Source organism: Ruditapes philippinarum, unplaced genomic scaffold (assembly GCF_026571515.1).
Source record: "Ruditapes philippinarum isolate M1 unplaced genomic scaffold, ASM2657151v2 ctg1309_1_1_1_1, whole genome shotgun sequence".
In the NCBI taxonomy this organism is placed as follows: Eukaryota; Metazoa; Mollusca; class Bivalvia; order Venerida; family Veneridae; genus Ruditapes; species Ruditapes philippinarum.
Genome location: NW_026855469.1, coordinates 93494 through 113744, shown reverse-complemented (window position 1 = coordinate 113744; position 20251 = coordinate 93494). Strand labels below are relative to the sequence as shown.

At 33.2% G+C, this 20251-nt stretch overlaps 2 protein-coding genes across 4 annotated transcripts in view; one reads left to right on the top strand and one right to left on the bottom strand.

Annotated features, from left to right (window-relative positions):
* The window catches only part of LOC132743442 (1,4-alpha-glucan-branching enzyme-like), a 57198-nt gene that overhangs the window by 8353 nt on the left and 28594 nt on the right, over positions 1-20251 (top strand). For 2 of the 3 annotated variants that reach the window (XM_060731963.1, XM_060731962.1), the window contains exons 6-12: positions 1457-1547; positions 2026-2235; positions 3384-3499; positions 4116-4246; positions 5660-5758; positions 9162-9444; positions 9862-10049. In XM_060731963.1, coding sequence (XP_060587946.1) covers positions 1457-1547; positions 2026-2235; positions 3384-3499; positions 4116-4246; positions 5660-5758; positions 9162-9444; positions 9862-10049 — 1118 coding nt within the window. The remainder of the gene's footprint in view (positions 1-1456; positions 1548-2025; positions 2236-3383; positions 3500-4115; positions 4247-5659; positions 5759-9161; positions 9445-9861; positions 10050-20251) is intronic. The other variant, XM_060731964.1, reaches the window with a different exon arrangement.
* LOC132743444 (uncharacterized) lies at positions 15692-17957 on the bottom strand. The gene is made up of 2 exons (XM_060731965.1): positions 17437-17957; positions 15692-17239 (listed from the first exon to the last, which is right to left on the bottom strand). The coding sequence occupies exons 1-2, from the start codon at positions 17775-17777 to the stop codon at positions 15889-15891; spliced, it is 1692 nt and encodes a 563-aa protein (XP_060587948.1). The 5' UTR covers positions 17778-17957; the 3' UTR covers positions 15692-15888.

The window sequence follows — 20251 nt, the reverse complement described above, 5'->3', positions numbered from 1 at the left end:
TAAAAAATACTATTTTTTACTGTTACTTCTTTATTTCTTAAGGGATCAACCTCATACTTCAAATATATGTACTATATCATCATCCCCATCTTATGTGACAAGGTTCATAACTCTAGCACCAATATTTTCAGATTTATCTCCCCTTGAACTTAGAATTTTCCTCAAAAAATACTATTTCTTACTGTTTCTTCTTAATTTCTTAAGGGATCAACCTCACACTTCAAATATATTTACTTTATCATCATCCCCATCTTATGTGACAAAGTTCATAACTCTAGCACCAATATTTTCAGATTTATTTCCTTGAACTTAGAATTTTCCATAAAAAATATTATTTTTTACTGTCACTTATTTATTTCTAAAGGGATCAACTTCATACTTCAAATATATTTACGTTATCATCATCCACATCTTATGTGACAAGGTTCATAACTCTAGCACCAATATTTTCAGATTTATCTTCCCTTGAACTTAAAATTTTCCTCAAAAAATACTATTTCTTACTGTTTCTTCTTAATTTCTTAAGGGATCAACCTCATACTTCAAATATATTTACGTTATCATCATCCCCATCTTATGTGACAAGGTTCATAACTCTAGCACCAATATTTTCAGATTTATCTCCCTTTGAACTTAGAATTTTCCATAAAAAATATTATTTTTTACTGTCACTTATTAATTTCTAAAGGAATCAACTTCATACTTCAAATATATCTACGTTATCATCATCCACATCTTTTGTGACAAGGTTCATAACTCTAGCACCAATATTGCAAGAATGATCTCCCCATAATCTTAGTTTTTTTTACTAGAAAAGTGTTATTTTTTATATATAATATTTTTTTTATTTTTAAAGGTATCTACCTCAAACTTCAAATACTTATTCCTTATCATCAATTAAATTTAATGTGACAATGTTCATAACTCTTGAAGCAATATTTACAGATTTATCTCTCTTTGAACTTAGGATTTTCTTTAAGAAATATAATAACTTCTTTACTTTTAGAGGTATCTACTTCAAACTTCAAATATATATTTCTTATCATTACACAAATGTTGTGTGACAAAGTCCATAACTCTAGCATGACTATTTCTAGAATTATTCCCCTTGATCTTGGAAATAATGTTAACAAATGTTATTTTTTTACTATAATTTAATACATAATTATACAAAATTGATTTAATCTTTCATAGTTTTGTCCTCCTTACTGCGTCCAGTATTTTATTAGTCGAGCTTCGCTGTCTCCTGTGACAGCTCTTGTTACTCACCTACTTGGTAGTGCAATTACTTTTTTCTGAAATACTGAATTGACAGGCATAGTACTACCTGAACACTGTTAGGGTGACTTAGAGTTTAAAGGGAAATAATGGCGATATTAATGGATCATGATTTATTATATGTGGATGTTTGAATACACATTATATAATTGTTGTTGTTGATGTTGTTTTGACACAGGGTATAACTGTATACAGCTGATGGCTGTGATGGAACATGCCTACTATGCTAGCTTTGGTTACCAAATTACGAGTTTCTTTGCTGCATCTAGGTATAATAATTATGTTATATATTTATCTTTTATATAAATTTGATTTTTAATACAAAAAGTGTTAAAAGTTTACAACCCCCTTTTTATGTACAGTATTGTGTACAAGTACAAAGTGTTAAAAGTTTTAAGGGTTAGGTACAGTTTAAGTTGTGTGACTGTGTTCGCCCTCTTAGCTCGATATGTCAGTTTTATACGCAGGAAAATCACTGCACACGCAATGTGTTAGACCGGCGTTTAAACCAACCAAACCAAACCAAATGTTTAAATTTTTTAAAGCTTTTATGTACATTTTAAAGTGTGGGCACATGTACTGTTAAACTTGGGTGTACAGATCAGTGTTCTGAAATTTATTTATATCTTGGGAACAATATCCTATTGCTTAGTTTTCTATAAACATTAGTTTACTTTATACAAAATATGAATACTATTTTAGAGAATGAATTCATTTGTATTTATCCGCAATTTTGAATTATAACAGTCGTTACGGTACCCCGGATGAGTTGAAGGAGTTGATTGACACGGCCCATGGTATGGGCATCACAGTATTATTAGACGTAGTTCACAGTCACGCTTCAAAGAACGTAGTCGACGGTCTTAACCAATTCGATGGAACAGATGCGTGTTATTTCCATGGCGGTGGTAGAGGCTTTCACGATCTGTGGGACTCGAGACTTTTTAATTACACAGAGTAAGATATCTTTTCATGAAAAGGCCAAAAATTATTATGTATTATCTCTATTCCCGGTCTCGAACTCATTCTTTAAAAAAGGGAGTAGGCAGGTGTATTTTATATATAGTTTCTATATGATTTTATATTTATTTTTTAAAGAAAAAATATTTAAAAAAGCAGAAAAGCAAAAAAAAACAAAACAAAAAACCTGGAAAAGGTGGACAGATAAGAAAAAAAAAATTGGTAGGAGGGAGTTGCTAAAACAATTTTTGTCTAAATATTATTCACAATAATAAAATTATGGTCTTCAATTATCTATAGATAGAATTAAATAGCATTTCAAAATAAATAGGCTCATAGAAAGTAAATATAGTATTAAGGCTATAAAATCTTTAAATTTTTACAAAGGAAAAAGAAAAGTAGGACTATTTCCTGACATTTGAACAAAACTTTAATTGTTTTCAAGTGACATAAACTTGTATTTGATTAATGACAGAATTCTTGCAAAAATGTGAAAGGTGACCTGAATCTACAAGTTTTATCATAAAAAACTTTCTCAGACAGTCCATTTTGAAATTTGATACCGTTATTCAGGTTTTATCACATATATATTAAGAGTGTTTTGTAAGTTGGGGAGCAGCCCAAAATGAATTTGAGACAGTGATTTTGGCCTTCAGCCACAGCCACCTCCTGATGACAATTATACTCAATAAATGTGACAAAGCAGGACACTCATTTGGTCGTTTTGGGGCCGAATATGGGTACCATTCTGATCTCAAATTCATATGTATTTTTCCCCGTTCTAAGAAAAAAGTCCCCTCCAAATTCTAAAATAAATCAACTTAAAGTAATTTATTTTATTTGTTAGTCTACATTAAAAAAATATACTAGCTATTGATTTTAATAGTGGGGAAATTACTAACTATTGAAACCAATGAAAGGAAATAGTGTAATGAGTAAATGTGATAAAAATACACTAAATACATAATAACATAAAATTCCAAATTTTGCCTTAAAACGAAGCAAAATTCCCCTTCCTTAGGAAATTGGTACCTGTCCCCAAAAGGTGTTTAGTGCCCTGCAAAAGTTTATCATGTTCGGTTCAAGCAGAGCAAAATTTTAATGTTACGCATATTATGTAAATTTGTAAATATGACATGTTTCAGATGGGAAGTATTAAGATTTCTTCTGTCTAATTTACGATGGTGGGTCGAGGAGTACCATTTTGATGGGTTTAGATTTGATGGGGTTACATCAATGCTCTACCATAGTCATGGAATAGGTAGGTGGTTATTTCTTGTCATATCATTGTTCTGTATGACGATATTAGTTTTTCTCGTGGCCATATAGTTTTAATCCATTGCCATCATATCGCATGCTTTTCACACTTGTCATTAATATTGTTATTTTCTTGTTGCATTGTAGTTTGAAACATGGAATTCATATCACAGGCTTTGCTCACTCCTGTGAATTCTGTATCAAGATAGCATTTTTCTTGATGCATTTCAGTTTTGATCTATTGACTTCATATCACATGCTTCTCACATCTGTGAATATTGCCAGGAATGGATGTTTGTCTGTTAAGCTCAAATAAGGGAGAGCATCAGAATGGTAATCCAGGGCAGTCATTGGACAAGACGTAATTTCTCTGTGAAATTTGATCGCAGACATCGAGTCTAATGGTTGTTTGTCTCTCACGCTAATTCAGAAATCATTTCGGATTAGTTATTACTCCGGTACTGGTTAGTTATCCGGAAATGAAATAATAAGACATTTATGAACTGGTTACTGTAAAGATGTTTTAAAATATTCCCACAAGACAATATATTCATTAAAGTGTAAGCATAAATGGCATAAGCCACTCTTGTTTAGGAGAAGGTATTTTTTGTATTTTTCAGGTCATGGATTTAGTGGCGATTATAACGAGTATTTTGGTTTAAACACTGACACAGAATCTCTCACTTACCTAACACTGTCCAATCATATGTTGCATACATTCTACCCGGACTTTATGATAACCATTGCTGAGGTAAAATCTGAGTTTATTGTAGAATGTAATATTTCTTGCATTGTCAAAATTGACTTACTAACGTTAGTACCAGTACTAGAAAGTGTCGTTTTACTGCTCTTGATGTAAGATGAAATGCATGCTTTTAAACATTTAACTAGTTTGTTTATTTATGATAAAATATGACATTTTGTTTGTATTTTAATTGATATTTTTCCAATTGCACCCTGTCTTATCATGTACAGTACAGTCCTAATCAAAATCAGATATGTCTTGTAATTGATGTCAAGTATAACAATATACAGTCGACTCTCGTTATCACGAAGTCTTCGGGACCGTCAAAAAAATATCGAGATAACGAAATGTCGAGATAAACGTATGAGGGTTTGAACCTGTCAAAAACTAAATTTTACAGAAGACATGGGCATACCTTATAAGTCAAATAAGTACGATGTTTCATTATCTTGTGTCAATTCTTATAATAAAAATTAACAGTTCGTTACATAATTTAGCGGATGTTTACCAGCGGAAATACAGCATTTAGGTGCTATGTGATTGACACATAGTGAGGTTTACTCATTTATACACCACTAAAACATAAACGTTGTTTTCTAACTTAATTTATTTAGTATTTTAACATTGCATAATAACACATATAAATTACATGAAAACATTTCATAGCAATCATTTTGTGAGAGTAAGAGCACATTTATAAAAGCACACAATTTATGAATAGTTAGCACGTTTATTTAATTTACCGATTATTCGATAAAATTCACTCATTTTCGACATAAGTCAATCAACACGCTAATTTACAATTGTTACAAACCTATCATCATTAATTATTACGACACGCCCTTTAAGCGATAACCGTCCGCACCTCTTGCGGGAGGGGGTAGACGAATAATTATTTGTCGAGATAAACAAAGGATTATAGTGTGAAAATAACTGTTGGGGCTGAAATATCAAATCGAGATACTGAAAAAATCGAAATAAAAATATCGAGATAAAGAAATATTTTCAATATAGATAAAGAAGGGGAAAAAACGGGACTTTCAGATTTTAATCGAGATAACGAAATATCGAGAAAAGCGATGTCGAGATAACGATAGTTGACTGTATATAGCAAAATGCTATATATTTTCATAAAAACAGAGTTTAAGTTTAAAAATCTTATAATTCTTTAATACATTTGTTTAAACATTTTACATAGTTACTAAGTCACTGTTTAAACGGTTCTCATTTTTGCTAACCTTGACACAGTTTTTTCAGTTTTATAGCAATTTGAACTTTTTCAATGAAAACAACCATTTTTCACAAAATGTAATGGGTTAAATAAAACAAAAAATATAAATATATAAATAAAAAAGGAAAGAAAATCATTTATTTGTAAATAATAAGGTGTTAATCACTATGAATTTATGTATGTGACAGGATGTATCAGGTATGCCAGCAATGTGTCGTATTGTAGACGAAGGAGGTCAAGGTTTTGATTATCGTCTAGCCATGTCTATACCAGACATGTGGATAAAGGTGCATTTTGTTTTTATCTGGATCTATTGTATATACATATTTTTGTTAGAATTAACAATTTTTATCACATACCTGAATGAATGTGTTAATTAATAAATGATACAGATATATCTTTTTTGGGGATTTGGTTTTAAGTGGCAACATCAATGTTAAAGTCAGTTTCTGACTTTCCAGCTTTACAGGTAGAGGAAGACATTAAGTCCCTCTCGTTGCATTGTTTTAGGCAGAAACAGGCACCCTAGTAGAACAACCTGTGTTTTGCACGCTAGCTAGATAGCTTCCTCACATGAAAGAATCCAAAGCCCCTGATGGGATTCAAAGCCACAGTGGTGAGGGGCAAGTGGTTTGAAAGTCAACAACCTTAACCATTGGGCCAAGGACCCCTTGTATGACTAAGTATACTATAGTATACTATATGTATACATGTTTTATCATGTATGTTTAAATGGGCATTGGTACAAATCACAGTGCAAGCAAAACATCATCGGACCGTCGATCATGTCCGGTAATTTTTAGTCCCCTACCGGTTTACCGTAGGGGACTTTAGGTTTACCCTCCGTCCGTCTGTCCGTCTGTCCGTCCATCCGTCCGTCAGTCCGTCCGTCTGTCCGTCCGTCCGTCCGTCCGTCCACAAAACTGGATCCCGTGATAACGCAAAAAGTACTGAAAATATTTTAATGAAACTTGATATATGGATAGATGGCAGTATGGAGATTATGCACGTCTTTTTCTTTTCTTCCTATGTTGAAAATTCTGGTTCGTCCGTCCGTCAGTCCGTCCGTCAGTCCGTCCGTCCACAAAACTGGATCCCGCGATAACGCAAAAAGTACTGAAAATATTTTAATGAAACTTGATATATGGATAGATGGCAGTATGGAGATTATGCACGTCTTTTTCTTTTCTTCCTATGTTGAAAATTCTGGTTGCTATGGCAACAAATAGACTGAAAATATGGCAAATTTTACACATAACCTGGATCCCGCGATAACGCAAAAAGTACTGAAAATATTTTTATGAAACTTGATATATGGATAGATGGCAGTATGGAAATTATGCACGTCTTTTTCTTTTCTTCCTATGTTGAAAATTCTTGTTGCTATGGCAACAAATAGACTGAAAATATGGCAAATTTTACACATAACCTGGATCCGGCGATAACGCAAAAGTACTGAAAATATTTTTATGAAACTTGATATATGGATAGATGGCAGTATGGAGATTATGCACGTCTTTTTCTTTTCTTCCTATGTTGAAAATTCTGGTTGCTATGGCAACAAATAGACTGAAATTATGGCAAATTTTACACATAACCTGGATCCAGTGATAACATGAAAAGTACTGAAAATATGTTTATGAAACTTGACATATGGGTAGATGGCAGTATGGAAATTATGCACATCCTTTTTTTATCTTCCTATGTTGAAAATTCTGGTTGCTATGGCAACAAATAGACTGAATTTCGAGATTTCTGATTCTTGTTTTTAAGTTTTTTCACTATAAGTTCTTTATTTCTTAAGGTATTTTCTTTAAACTTTAAATATAAGTTGCTTGTCATCAACCACATCATATGTGACAAGCTTTACAACTCTAGCACAAAATTTATCAGAATTACCTCCCTTGAACTTAAAATTTTCATGAAAAAAACATTGTTTTTTTCATAACTTCTTTTTCTGAATAGTATCTACTTCAAACTTCATATAAATGTTTCTTATTGTCACTCAACATTTGTGAGTGTTCAATACTCTAGCAAGACTATTTCCAGAATTATGCCCCTTTTGAACTTAGATTTTTTTTTTGAGAAATTGGTAATTTTTACTCCAACTTCTTCAATCATGATAGGATTTTAAAAATGTTATATTTTGATAACATGGAATGTTTAAAAAATAACTTTAGAGTGTCCTTCAGTCTGTCTGTCTGTACATAAAAACTGTTTCCTGTGATCACTTTTAAAGTACTTTTTCAACAAATTTACTTAAAATAGGAACCTAAGTGAATGGCCAATGGCCCTTCAGAATGTTGCTTGGGCTCTTACCGGTAGGGGACTTATGGATTGCTTGCAATACTATGATAATTGCTTGTTTTTAAAGGTTCAACAAATTAAGAAAGTTCTCCGGACTTACTGTCCTGTAATTTTTTTAGCAGTGGAACTATTAGAAATAAACTTGTTTCATGTTTCTAATTCTAGGCGACTTAGGCAAAATAGTCGCTCTGTCTCTCTCCATTTCGCCCAGTTTGCTTACAAAAGGGAAAACGATGTCGCCCTTATTAGGATAAAGACTTGCAATAATTTCCAAAATGTCAAAATCTTCCACGCTCAGCCTATATCAAAATGTTCAACCTATTTTCATTGGTCGGAAAAATTGGAAAATCAATGAAACATGGCGATACATGTCAATGGGTGACATCTCCCGAAAAAAGTAACTCAAAAAGTCTTTAAGATGTCAACATGAAACTTCATAGGTGGTAAGATGTTATTAAAGAGGAATGCTGTGTACAAAAATAATAACTCTACCCTTTATAATTTTTGAGTTATTGCCCTTTGTTATTTTTCATACTTTTTGTCCGGAGCTTATCACAAAAGTTTTAGAGGTATCAACTTAGAACTCATACAAGGATAGATATCAATGAGGAGGAGTGTAGCACACAAGAATGATAACCTACCCTGCATTATTTTTCATTTATTGCCCTTTGTTATTTTCAGCCATCAGTATTCACATAAGTTTCAAATCTGTAATTGCTTCAGCCATCAGTTATCATTACCAAAAGACCTCTAAAACTTGAATTATTCTGCTCTACTACTGAGCAATGAGTGTAAGTTTCCTGCTCAAGGAAACACCACTTGCCCTGTAATGGGGTTCGATTGTATTTATAATAACATACTTATTAGAGATACGAGTCAAATGTACCAATAATAAACAAATTCAACTTTATATATAAACACTGTGTGTGTGAAAACTATGTTATCTATTTATAGAATTTAAAGTTGTATGACGCCTGGAACACTGTGTGTGTATGTAAACTATGTTATCTATTTATAGAATTAGGAATGGTATGACGCCTGGAACACTGTGTGTGTATGTAAACTATGTTATCTATTTATAGAATTAGGAATGGTATGACGCCTGGAACACTGTGTGTGTATGTAAACTATGTTATCTATTTATAGAATTAGGAATGGTATGACGACTGGAACACTGTGTTTGTATGTAAACTATGTTATCTATTTATAGAATTAGGAATGGTATGACGCCTGGAACACTGTGTGTGTATGCAAACTTTGTTATCTATTTATAGAATTTAAAGTTGGATGACGACTGGAACACTGTGTATGTATGCAAAATACATGTATGTTATCTATTTATAGAATTTGAGTGTGTGTATGCAAACTATGTTCTATTTATAGAATTTGAAGGAGAAGTCGGATGACGACTGGGATCTTGAAAACATCTGCCATATTCTGACAAACCGACGGTACACAGAAAAATGTATCGCCTATGCTGAAAGTCACGACCAGGCGCTAGTCGGCGACAAGACCTTGGCTTTCTGGCTGATGGACAAAGAGATGTACACGCATATGTCAGAGTTATCTCCCCCTAGTTTAGTCGTAGATAGAGGGATCGCTTTACATAAAATGATAAGGTTGATCACAATGGGTCTCGGCGGAGAAGGTTACCTTAATTTCATAGGTATGACCAGATAATTACAGATTAATTTATATAATTAAGTCTTTTTAATCTTTTTTTTTTAAATCCACCTTTCTGTTCTGCTTTTTGCTCGGTCACATGCTCAAAAAAAGTATCACAAACAAATCCATGTGTTCTTTTGGGTAAACCAGGTCTACCAGTGACTATGTATGATAGAAAGTGTAGCAATTAGTTGTTCTAAACAGGTTGCCTGCATTTTGGACCTAGGAGTTAAATAATTTAAAAAGGAGCACTTATGTTTTTTTCCTTCAAATGTATAACAGGAAATTCACCATAAGATATTTACTAGTTTTAATTATATGACAATACTGTTGCTTATAGAGGTAAGCACTAGGTAGTGCTGAAATGGATCATTAGTGAAAATGGAACAAAATCAAAATTTTAAACTTTTGTCGGCAGGAAATGAGTTCGGGCACCCTGAATGGTTAGATTTTCCAAGAATCGGGAACCAGGAGAGCTTTCATTACTGCAGACGGCAGTGGAATCTCGTAGATGATAAAATGTTAAAGTACAAATACCTCTACGCGTTTGATCGGGATATGCAACATCTTGAGGCCGCGTTCGGCTGGCTGGCCCAAGGTTCACAGGTAATATAAGATTTCTTGCTTGACTATTCCTAGTACATGGAGAGATGTTGTACTCACAGCCAGGTGGGCGTTGGTCTCGGCTAACTCAATTTTTTTTATGGTTTTATATGATAAATATGATGCTCAAAAGAAGATTTAATAATATTGTAAGTTCCAAAAAGCATTATTTATAAAGATATTTCTGATTTTACATTTCATGTAAATAAAGGGATGTAATAAGAAATTTATATTCGATAAAGATAAATTTTTCAATAAGAAATGAATGCATGTATTTTTAAGGTTACTCATGTAAATGCTAAACATATTCTTGGATGTTTGGACATTGTTTTAGAAGAATAATTACAGTCGACATAGTATTAAGAGACCACTCAAGGGACTGCCAAAAAGTGGTCTCTTAATAAAGTGGTCTCTCAATAGAATTCTGGAAAATTCGAGACTCGAGTGTTTCGTTTTTAGCTCGACTATTCGAAGAATATGAGAGCTATTGTAGTCGCCCCGGCGTCGGCGTCCGCGTCGGCGTTGGTTAAAGTTTTTTGAAAAGTCAAATATCTCAATTATTACTTGAGATATTCAATTGAAACTTACAATACTTATTTATAGTAACAAGGTTCATCAGATTGACAAGTTGGATAACTCTGCCTACAATATTGACAGAATAATGCCCCCTTGGAACTTAGAAATTTTGGTTAATTTTTTTTCTAAAGTCATACAGTCAAAGGACATAATTATTCGCCACCCCTGACGTTCGCGCTACGCACCATATACATGTTCCCTTAGAATTTAAGCTGCGCGCTATAAATAACCGATAGTATTATTCATGTAAACAGGGCCAAAGTTCAATCAGTCTTTGGTGACGTAATATACAGGTCAATAATTCGTCTGCATTGTTTACAAGTTTATTTCGTGGGCGTTTTTAAAAATGGCCCCGAAAACAAAAGAATTAAGTAGGGATGTACGAGAATTGATTATAAATAGTTTTAAGGAGAATAAAAATCAGTCAGAATTGTCAAGATTACTGGGTATTCCTAGATCAACAATTAAAAGTGTGATAAAGAAATATCAACAGTATGGAAGTGTTGAAAATCGTAGTGGGAGGGGTAGAAAAAAATTATTTACGGAACGAGACAGAACAAAACTTTCTCGGATTATAAAATGTAACAGGAAAAGGACTTTGAGAGATGTTACAGATATGATGAATACAGGTATGGATCGAACTTTTTGTGATAAAACTATTGAAAGAAAAATTCACGAGTTGGGGTATAAAAGGAGGGCTGTACAGAAGAGGATGGTTGTTGGCGGGGGTAGTCGAAAAAATCGGGTAAAATGGTGTAATGAAAGAAAACATTGGACTGTGGAAGAACACTGGAGTAAGTGGATCTTTAGTGATGAAAGTCAGGTGGTGATCGGGAAAAATAACAATATTTTTATTTGGAGGAAAGATGACGAAAAATATAAACCTCACTTAGTTTGTCCCGCTCCCAGGGCTAAGCTTAGTGTTATGGTCTGGGGATGTGTATGCTTTGGGGGTATTGGAACTTTGACTGCTGTTGAGGGTAATATAAATGCACAGAAATATTTAGATTTGTTAGAAAATAATTTATGGCCAGTTATTGCAAGGCATTTTGGAAATAATGACTATGTGCCCCCGTTCATAGAGCCGGATTAGTAAAAAATTATTTAACAGAAAATGATGTAACTACAACATCATGGCCAGCATACTCTCCTGACTTAAATATAATAGAAAATCTTTGGTTACACATCAAACGACGATTGAAACACCACGTAAGTTACATACATACCCGCGAACAGCTGATTGCCGAAATTTCACATATATGGGAAAATATATCACTAGAGCGTGTAGAAGGTCTTTATAGAACAATTCCACATAGAATTAAAGAAGTAATAAGAATGAAAGGAAATCTGACAAAATATTGAGGTAAGATGATTACTTTTAATTCTATAATGACCGTCTCCTTTTAGTTGCTTAAGATTGCGTAATTGGCCGCCATTTTGAAAGTGGCGAATCATTATGTCCTTTGACTGTATATCTCAATTATTGCTTGAGATATTCAATTGAAATTTAAAATACTAATCAATGTTCATCAGTTTGCAAAATTGCATAACTCTGCCTGCAATATTTGGCGAATTATTTGCCCCTTTGAAACTTAGAAATTTTGGTTAAGGGTTAAAGGTCTTCAAAGATATTTACTTGAAACTTTACACATGCACTTAGGGTCATAATTGGAGGGTCATAATTTTATGTCACTGACCAAGTTCCATAACTCTATCTTGCAAAACTCTATCTTGCATTAAGGCTGATTCATATCCCCTTTTCTACTTAGTATCTTGGTTAATGTTAACATGCAAGTTTTACATAATTATCTCAATAACTATTAAAGATATTTATTTAAAACTTCACATATGCATTTAGGGTCATAATTGTTGGTCACTGACAAAGATCCTTAATTCTATCTTGCATTTAGGTTGATTTTTCTCCCCTTTTTCAACTTAAAAATTCATGGTAAAGTTTTGCTTGTAAGCTGTTATCTCAATTACTACTGAAGGGTTTGTGCCTTTTTTGGAACAATTTTATGCGCTCATAATAATAAAGCAGTGATTTACTTGATAAAACATCTTAATAACAAGCCTTTGTACCTTTTCTGTCAAATTTATGTATTTATAGGTAATTAGTATTATTATACTCAATAAATACCCTTGTGACATTACCTTCCGAATAGTCAAGCCAATACTGTATAATTAGACTCTCTCTAAGGCCTAGAACATGAATTTATAAAAAAAAAATAGCCCTTTATGAACTTAAAAAATTTAACATTATCAAGGCTCTTTTACTATCAAGCACTTAGAATAGTCGAGCGTGCTGTCCTACTGACAGCTCTTGTTACACTACAAGTCATGGATATAATAATATATTTTTATAAAAACAAAAACTGTACAATATTATGTATGTATAACAGTTTCATAATCACATTTATGCCTTTTAAGCTCACCTGAGCTAGCTCAGGGTGAGCTTTTAGAATCGTTGAATGTCCATTGTCCGTGGTCCATCCACACTTGTTCGTTAACAATCTAGCGGTCACATTTTTGCCTCAATCATCATCAAACTTTGTCAGGATGCTTATCTAGTTGATAGCTTGGATGAGTTCAAACATGGGTCATCTCAGATGAAAAACTAGGTCACAGGGGCTAAAAATAAAAAAACCTTGTTAACATTGTAGCGGTCACATTTTTGTCTCAATTATCTTCAAACTTGGTCAGGATGCTTGTCTAGGTGATGGCTCGGATGAATTCAAACATGGGTCATCTCTGATGAAAACTAGGTCACCACAGCTAAAAATAGAAAAACCTTGTTAACACTCTAGTGGTCACATTTTTGCCTCCATCATCATCAAACTTGGTCAGGATGCTTGTCTAGGTGATGCTCGGATGAGTTTGAACATGGGTCATCTCGGATGAAAAACTAGGTCACAGGTGCTAATAATAGAAAAATCTTATTAACACTTGAGTGGCTACTGTTGTGATCCAAATATCCTGTAAATTGGTCTAAAAGTTTGTTTTGATGATTTCTAGATCAAGTTCGAACATGGGTCATCTCGGATGAAAAACTAGGTCACACTGCCCAAATATGGAAAAACCTTGTTAACACTAGTGGTCACATTTTTGACTCAATTATCATCAAATTAGGTCAGGATGCTTGTCTAGGTAATTAATCGGATGAGCTCGAACATGGGTCATCGTACATGAAAAACTAGGTCACAGGAGCTAAAAGTAGAAAAATCTTGTTAAAACTCTATTGGCTACTGTTTTGATCCAAGTATCCTGGAAATTGGTCTGAAAGTTTGTTTTGAGGATTTCAAGGTCAAGTTCTAATATGGGTCACCTGGGTCTAGGTCACACTGCTCAAATATGGATAATCCTTGTTAACACTCTAGTGGACACATTTTTGACCCACCTGTCATGAAACTTGTCTAGGTAATTGTTTGGATGAGTTCTACAGGTCAGGTGAGTTATCGAGGGTCATTATGGCCCTCTTGCTATTTTTGTCATCTAATAAATAGAAAAATATCATTGTGTGTTTATTTATAAATTTATTAAACTTGTAACACTAAACAATACTATGCTTGCCAAATACTCTCATGATCTGCTTTTCTTCATATTTTTCAAACAATTTAGTAGTTTTTTTTTAAATACGAGGGATGTTCGAAATGTATTGCTTATTTCTATCTTCAAATTTCAAGTTAGCTCAAAAGTGTTCATTTCATGCCCTCCAAGTACTCCCCGTGGCTAGAAATGCAAAGTTTCAGCCGATGTATCCATTTCTTGAAGGCGTCACGGTACGCTGATTTGGGCAGAGTAATAAGGTACTGATGAATGGCAGATCTAAGTGCCTGTCGGGACTTGTATTTTCGCCCAGCAAGGAAGGATTTCAATTTCAGAAACAAAAAGAAATCACATGGGGCAAGGTCTGGAGAATATGGGGAGTGAGGCGAAACAGTTACTTTTTCTTTTTTCCAAAACGCCAAAATTATAGCGGAGGTATGAGCGGGGGCATTGTCATGTAGAAGACGGATATGCTTAAAACCAGTGACAGGGCATCATTTCTTATAATACTTTTTCAGTTTCTTAAGTACTACGCCTTTGTAGTACTTCCCAGTGATACTTTTGCCATTTTTCAGCGGCACTTTTATTACGACTCCTTCACCAGAGAAGAAAATTGCATACAAAACCTTCTTTGCAATCAAACACCGTTTGGCAATTATTGGGCGTTTGTTGTGTTTAGTGGCCCAGATTTTGTGGCTAACTTTTCTGACGGGCTCAAAATAATGGACCCAAGTTTCATCACCTGTGACGACATTGGCAAACTGTTTTTTGTCATATTTTGGAAACATTTGAAGCAGCTTTTTGGCCACCTTAACCCGTTGCCTCTTCTGCTCATCGGTCATCAGATGTGGCACCCATCTAGCATCATGCTTCTTCAACATAAAGTGAACAGTTGATAGTGATATGCCCACCTTTCCTGCAATATCACAAACTGTAAATCTTGCATCACCTTCAATGATATCCTTTATTTTGGAAACGATTTCATTAGGAGTTGCAGATTTTGGCCTACCTGATTTTGGTGCATTTTTGATGCACTCTACACCAGACTCAAATTTCTTTTTCCATTGCCTTACTGTGTCATAAGACACACAAGAAGGCCAATAAGTAGTAGAGAGTTCAGTCATTAACTGCTTAAATGAGCAACCCAGTTTTGAGCTAGCTTTGATGTAAGCATGTATTTCATCTTTATTGTCGTTGCTTCTACCAACCATTTTTACTACAGTGGTCAATGACTGAGTGTATTTAAATGGCAAATTGTATGTCTTACACTTAATCTAACATGTACTTTTATATACCGTTGTGTAGGTATTGAATTACCCTTTACAGGTTTGTATTGGTTTTTATCATGTCCCACGTGGATCACGAAATAGAGGACAATGAGCAATTCTTTTCGAACTGCCCTGGTATAACAAAAAACAATTATACTAGATGAATTCAAAAATGGGAACTCCAAAAGAAATTATCACCTATAATAAATTAAACATGATATACTCTTTGCATACTAAATAAAACATGCTATACTCTTGGCATCCTAAATAAAACATGTTATACTCTTTGCATACTAAATAAAACATGTTATACTCTTTGCATACTAAATAAAACATGTTATACTCTTTGCATACTAAATAAAACATGTTATACTCTTTGCATACATTTTAAGAGAAAGGCATATATTTAAAAACATGTTTATTTTTCTTTTGTGAATCATTTGTTTTACTGATTAGATGTCATACACTTCAATGTTGTTATCTGGATATCTATTTATACACATCTTAGTCATTTGTTGATTACAACAGACTGATTTAATCCCATTTTTTCCACTATCAGCTTTTATAACCTCTCCTATCAGCTCACCATCACATGTAAACTGTAAAACATTATTGGAGTCAAATCCAGATACCAGCACACTACCTGCTTCAGTGAGATAACAACATCTAGCCCACTTTAATTGTTTATCATTGAATGATGTAATAACCTGACCATTGTTGTCCAGTACTATCAGTCCATTATCACTGTCAGCAACATAAATCCTAGTAGCATCCTTACTGACAGCTAAACTGCATATGTTAGAGAACAATTTATGTCCTGATTGATCCTTACTGAACTGATTTAGTTTCCTACCTGACAATGTATACATATATACTGATGTGTCATTATCTGAGATATATAAATTATTGTTTGAGTATGCAAGGCCATAACAATAAAAATCAGTGTTAATCTTGTTTGTTGTTTTCATTTTTCTTTCTAGAGAAATAAAATGAACTTCCTCGTTTGATGGAATAGTAACTGCTACTTGTGTGTTATTGATCATACATACTTGATTTGGCTTTCCATGTAGATTACAGTATTCTGTGACAGTATACTTGTAACTGTGTAAACGTTTAAGTTTACTGTTGCTGTTATCAGCCTGAATTATTGTACCATCTTCCATACAGCAGGCACTGATGATATCACAATCATCTATATCTGACTTAACTTTTACATTATATGATTGATTTCCTTTAATCTGAATTAAATTGTCAGCAGTCTTTTTAGGTTTCTCTGATAGTGTGCCTAGGGTCTTCTTTTGTTCTAACTGTGTAAGAATTTTTCTGTCAGGTTGAAACTCTATGTCTCCTACTGTACTTTTTATTTTAGCCTGCTCCATATGTTTGTTGGCAACATTTGCAGCATCTTCTCCCATCTTCACGTAAACAAACACTTCAGAATGATTTGTGTTTGTAGATGCTAACTTATCATTAGCTGATCTAATCCTGGACTTGGTTGCTTGTAGCTGTTTTATGCCATCTTCTAATTTGTCTTCAAGACATTTGACTTTACTTTCTATCTCATCAATAGAACTTTTCTCCAGCTTATCAAGTTGGTCATTGATTTCTTGTCTGAATTTTCTGATATCAGCCAGTATTTCTGCTTTCCTCTTTAACAGCCTTTGTTTATCCTGTTTAAATATATCTGCTTGTTTTTCAAGGGTCTTGGCTATTTCCTTTAGTTTTGTTTGAATGCCTCTCGATTCCACTTGGTAAGTATTGTTTTGGATAAATTCTGGTATGTAGAATGTATCCTTACATAATCTGAAAAATAAGTTCAAACAGTTTATGAGGCTATGAGATGACAGAGAATATGATATATTATTTTAGTGTTATATATTTTAGATATTCTAAGAGTATTAATATTTAAGACAGTCTAAGAATATTATGTAAAAGTACCTATATACTAAACATTCCATATACTTACTTAAAAAAATCTTTGTTTAAATACTATAGTTTACCTGTGATCAACTGCCATACATGTAGAACAGCCAACATTATCATGGTTCTGACAGTACATATCAATGTGTTTATGGCTGTGTCTGTCACATCTCTCTGCTGGTGCCCTTGGCAAAGCTTTACTGGTTCCTGACTTAACTTGAGATTTATCCAATACCTTGTGATTAACACATAAAGGCACTTTACTGTGAACTTTTACACAACTAACACAGAAATAATCGTGACAATCTACACAGTATTTTTCACCTTCAGTGTTTTTGCCCTCATTTCTACACATTGAACATAATACATCAAATATTTCATCCGAAAGAATATCTGTATCAATTTGTCGACCTGTAGCCATTTTGTCTTTTTCCCTGACTACGATTATTAGTTTATCTATTTACATTGTAAAATCGATAAAATTGTCTCTATTTCTTTCACAGTTAATTTAAATTTAAACATTGATGTACTCTATAATTAAGATAACTGAAAGCCTTGCGAATCTTCTACATTGTACTCCTGGAAAAATATCAATTTCTACATGTTTTTTTTTCATTGATATAAATCCTCTCCTATTACAAAATTATGTCTAAATGATTTGACCTACTTTGGGTTTAAAGTTATACCTCTTTGCACACAGTGTAACTTTATCTGGGGAAACATTATCTTAAGTTTATTCATATTAACTACTAAATTGTTAAACTTTAAGGTATATAAAGTGTTTACATACCGCTGGTTTTACATTTTAATCAATATAACACGGAAGAAAATATCTAACTGATAAAAATACTTCACTTGAAAAGCAAGTGGTGTTCATATACATGTATATATTGTATTCTTTGTTGTTGTATAGACCTCATTATCAAAGGTCAAAGGAAGACTTATACAAATATAGGAAAGAGTACAAAATCACCTTTTTAAATTCAGATTTTAGAAATTATGCAAGTTGAAATATTTAAGTACTTTTATTTTTTCTATTGTAAAGATTTACTGGTTTTCTAGCAGTTTCCAATACAAAAAGTCACCTTTTTTACAAATTAGATATCTGTCACTGGATGAGTACCCAACTTTGACAGAACACTGTGAGGTACCTAATTTTCCAGCATTCAATATATTTGCATACCACACAGAAAAGGTTGGACAAGTATATTTCTTTGACATTGCTTACTACTGGTACTGACTTATATTCAAAATGAAAAAGGTCTGAAAAAAACTGCTATGAAATTTTTAATGAATGTGAGAAAAGGTGTTAAATTTCAGGCCTATATTGTTAAATTTCAGGCCAATATTGTTAAATTTCAGGCCAATATTGTTAAATTTCAGGCCAATATTCCAGTTAATTAAGTAAAGTTAAGGACCAAAATGAAAGCATGGTAAATTTAAAAGAATCCTAGATGTGGGCCTCAATTATCGCTCATACGCTTTCAAACTGTAATTCTCCAAGTTTTGCCTATTTCTATATGCTGCAAGTCCTCTAAGGTAACTTTGAACAACAAGCCAAACTTCAGAACATATAAACCGCTGTACTATGTTAACTTCTGTGTTGCCTTGAAAACAAACATCTCTTTGATTTCATAAAGTAACACATATACTTTATCAGTAAAATATACTGTACTGGTAGAAAATGATATTAAAGGGTAGCGGAAAACTGCTAGAGCCTGGTAGGAAACCAGTATGGATTTTATGTTCCGAGTTCTAAAAGAGGTCAAATAGAGAAATTCATCTGTTTAAAGGTTTGATGTTTAACAAGTAACCAACGCTGAAAATCCTTTCACTCTATCTCAATCCATTGAGAAGTTGCAGCACTTTGAAATCAGTTTTGATGGGAAAATAGTGATTTTTGGCAATTTTGAGATGTCCCTCAATCATTGCCATGGTAACAGGAAATTTAAGATTGAGTATGCAGTTACAAAGGCTATGGTCCAGTCATAGTAGTTTCATAGCAGACATTTACTTTATAGAACTGTAAAATTTCATAGCAACCAGGGACTTCCATAGCAAACATTATCTATCTACCATTGGATTTCATAGCAAGTACTGACTTACAATGAAACCATTTATCTTGTAAACCAGTGACTTTTTATGTAACTGTTTTTTTTTTCATTAGCAAAAGCAACAAGTAATGTTTTTACATGTGCACTATTCCACATACAAATATGAACTTTGTGATATCAGTTTAAGATTTAGATTTTATATCAGCTTTTGTTTATAGTCTACAATATTACTTGTTCCTTTGCCATGGAGAGTACCGGGTGAGTGATATTAGTGCCATCATGGCCCTCTTGTTTTCAAACAAATTATTAATCAAGACCTACATCAAATGGTACAAAAGTCTCGAAAAAATATTACCAGTCTCTTCATGTCAAAAAGCCTCAGTGGAGTCCCTTTAAGTATTTTAGCTCAGCTTTTGGAGCATTATGGGAAATTCTATTCACCCTTGCTTTGTGGTTGACTCAATGCTTGAAGACCATTTTGCTTGTAGCTTTACATCTTATTAACAACTTTCTGTATTGTTATGAAACTTTACACATGTATTAAGGATAAACATTGAAGATACTGGCAAAGATATTCTGCTTTTGTTTATAGTTTACAATATTACTTGTTCCTTGTCATGGAGAGTATTTATATTCAGGTGAGTGGTATTAGGGCCATTATGGCCCTCTTGTTTTAAAAAGTCATCAATATAGTTATGTTTCTTTTTGTTTTTCAGTAGAAATTTGTGTACAAATGTGATCTGCGCTCATAATACTATCAAGCAGGTCATTTTGACCATGAAACAAAGCATATTGTCTTATATTGTTAATATGTTTTTAGACATCTCCTGCTGAAGATACT

Coding starts and splice junctions, on each gene's coding strand:
- LOC132743444 (XM_060731965.1), bottom strand. CDS start 17,777: ATGGCTACAGGTCGACAAATTGATACAGATATTCTTTCGGATGAAATA. Junction 17,240..17,436: donor TGTATGGCAGTTGATCACAG/GTAAACTATAGT, acceptor CTTATTTTTCAG/ATTATGTAAGGATACATTCT.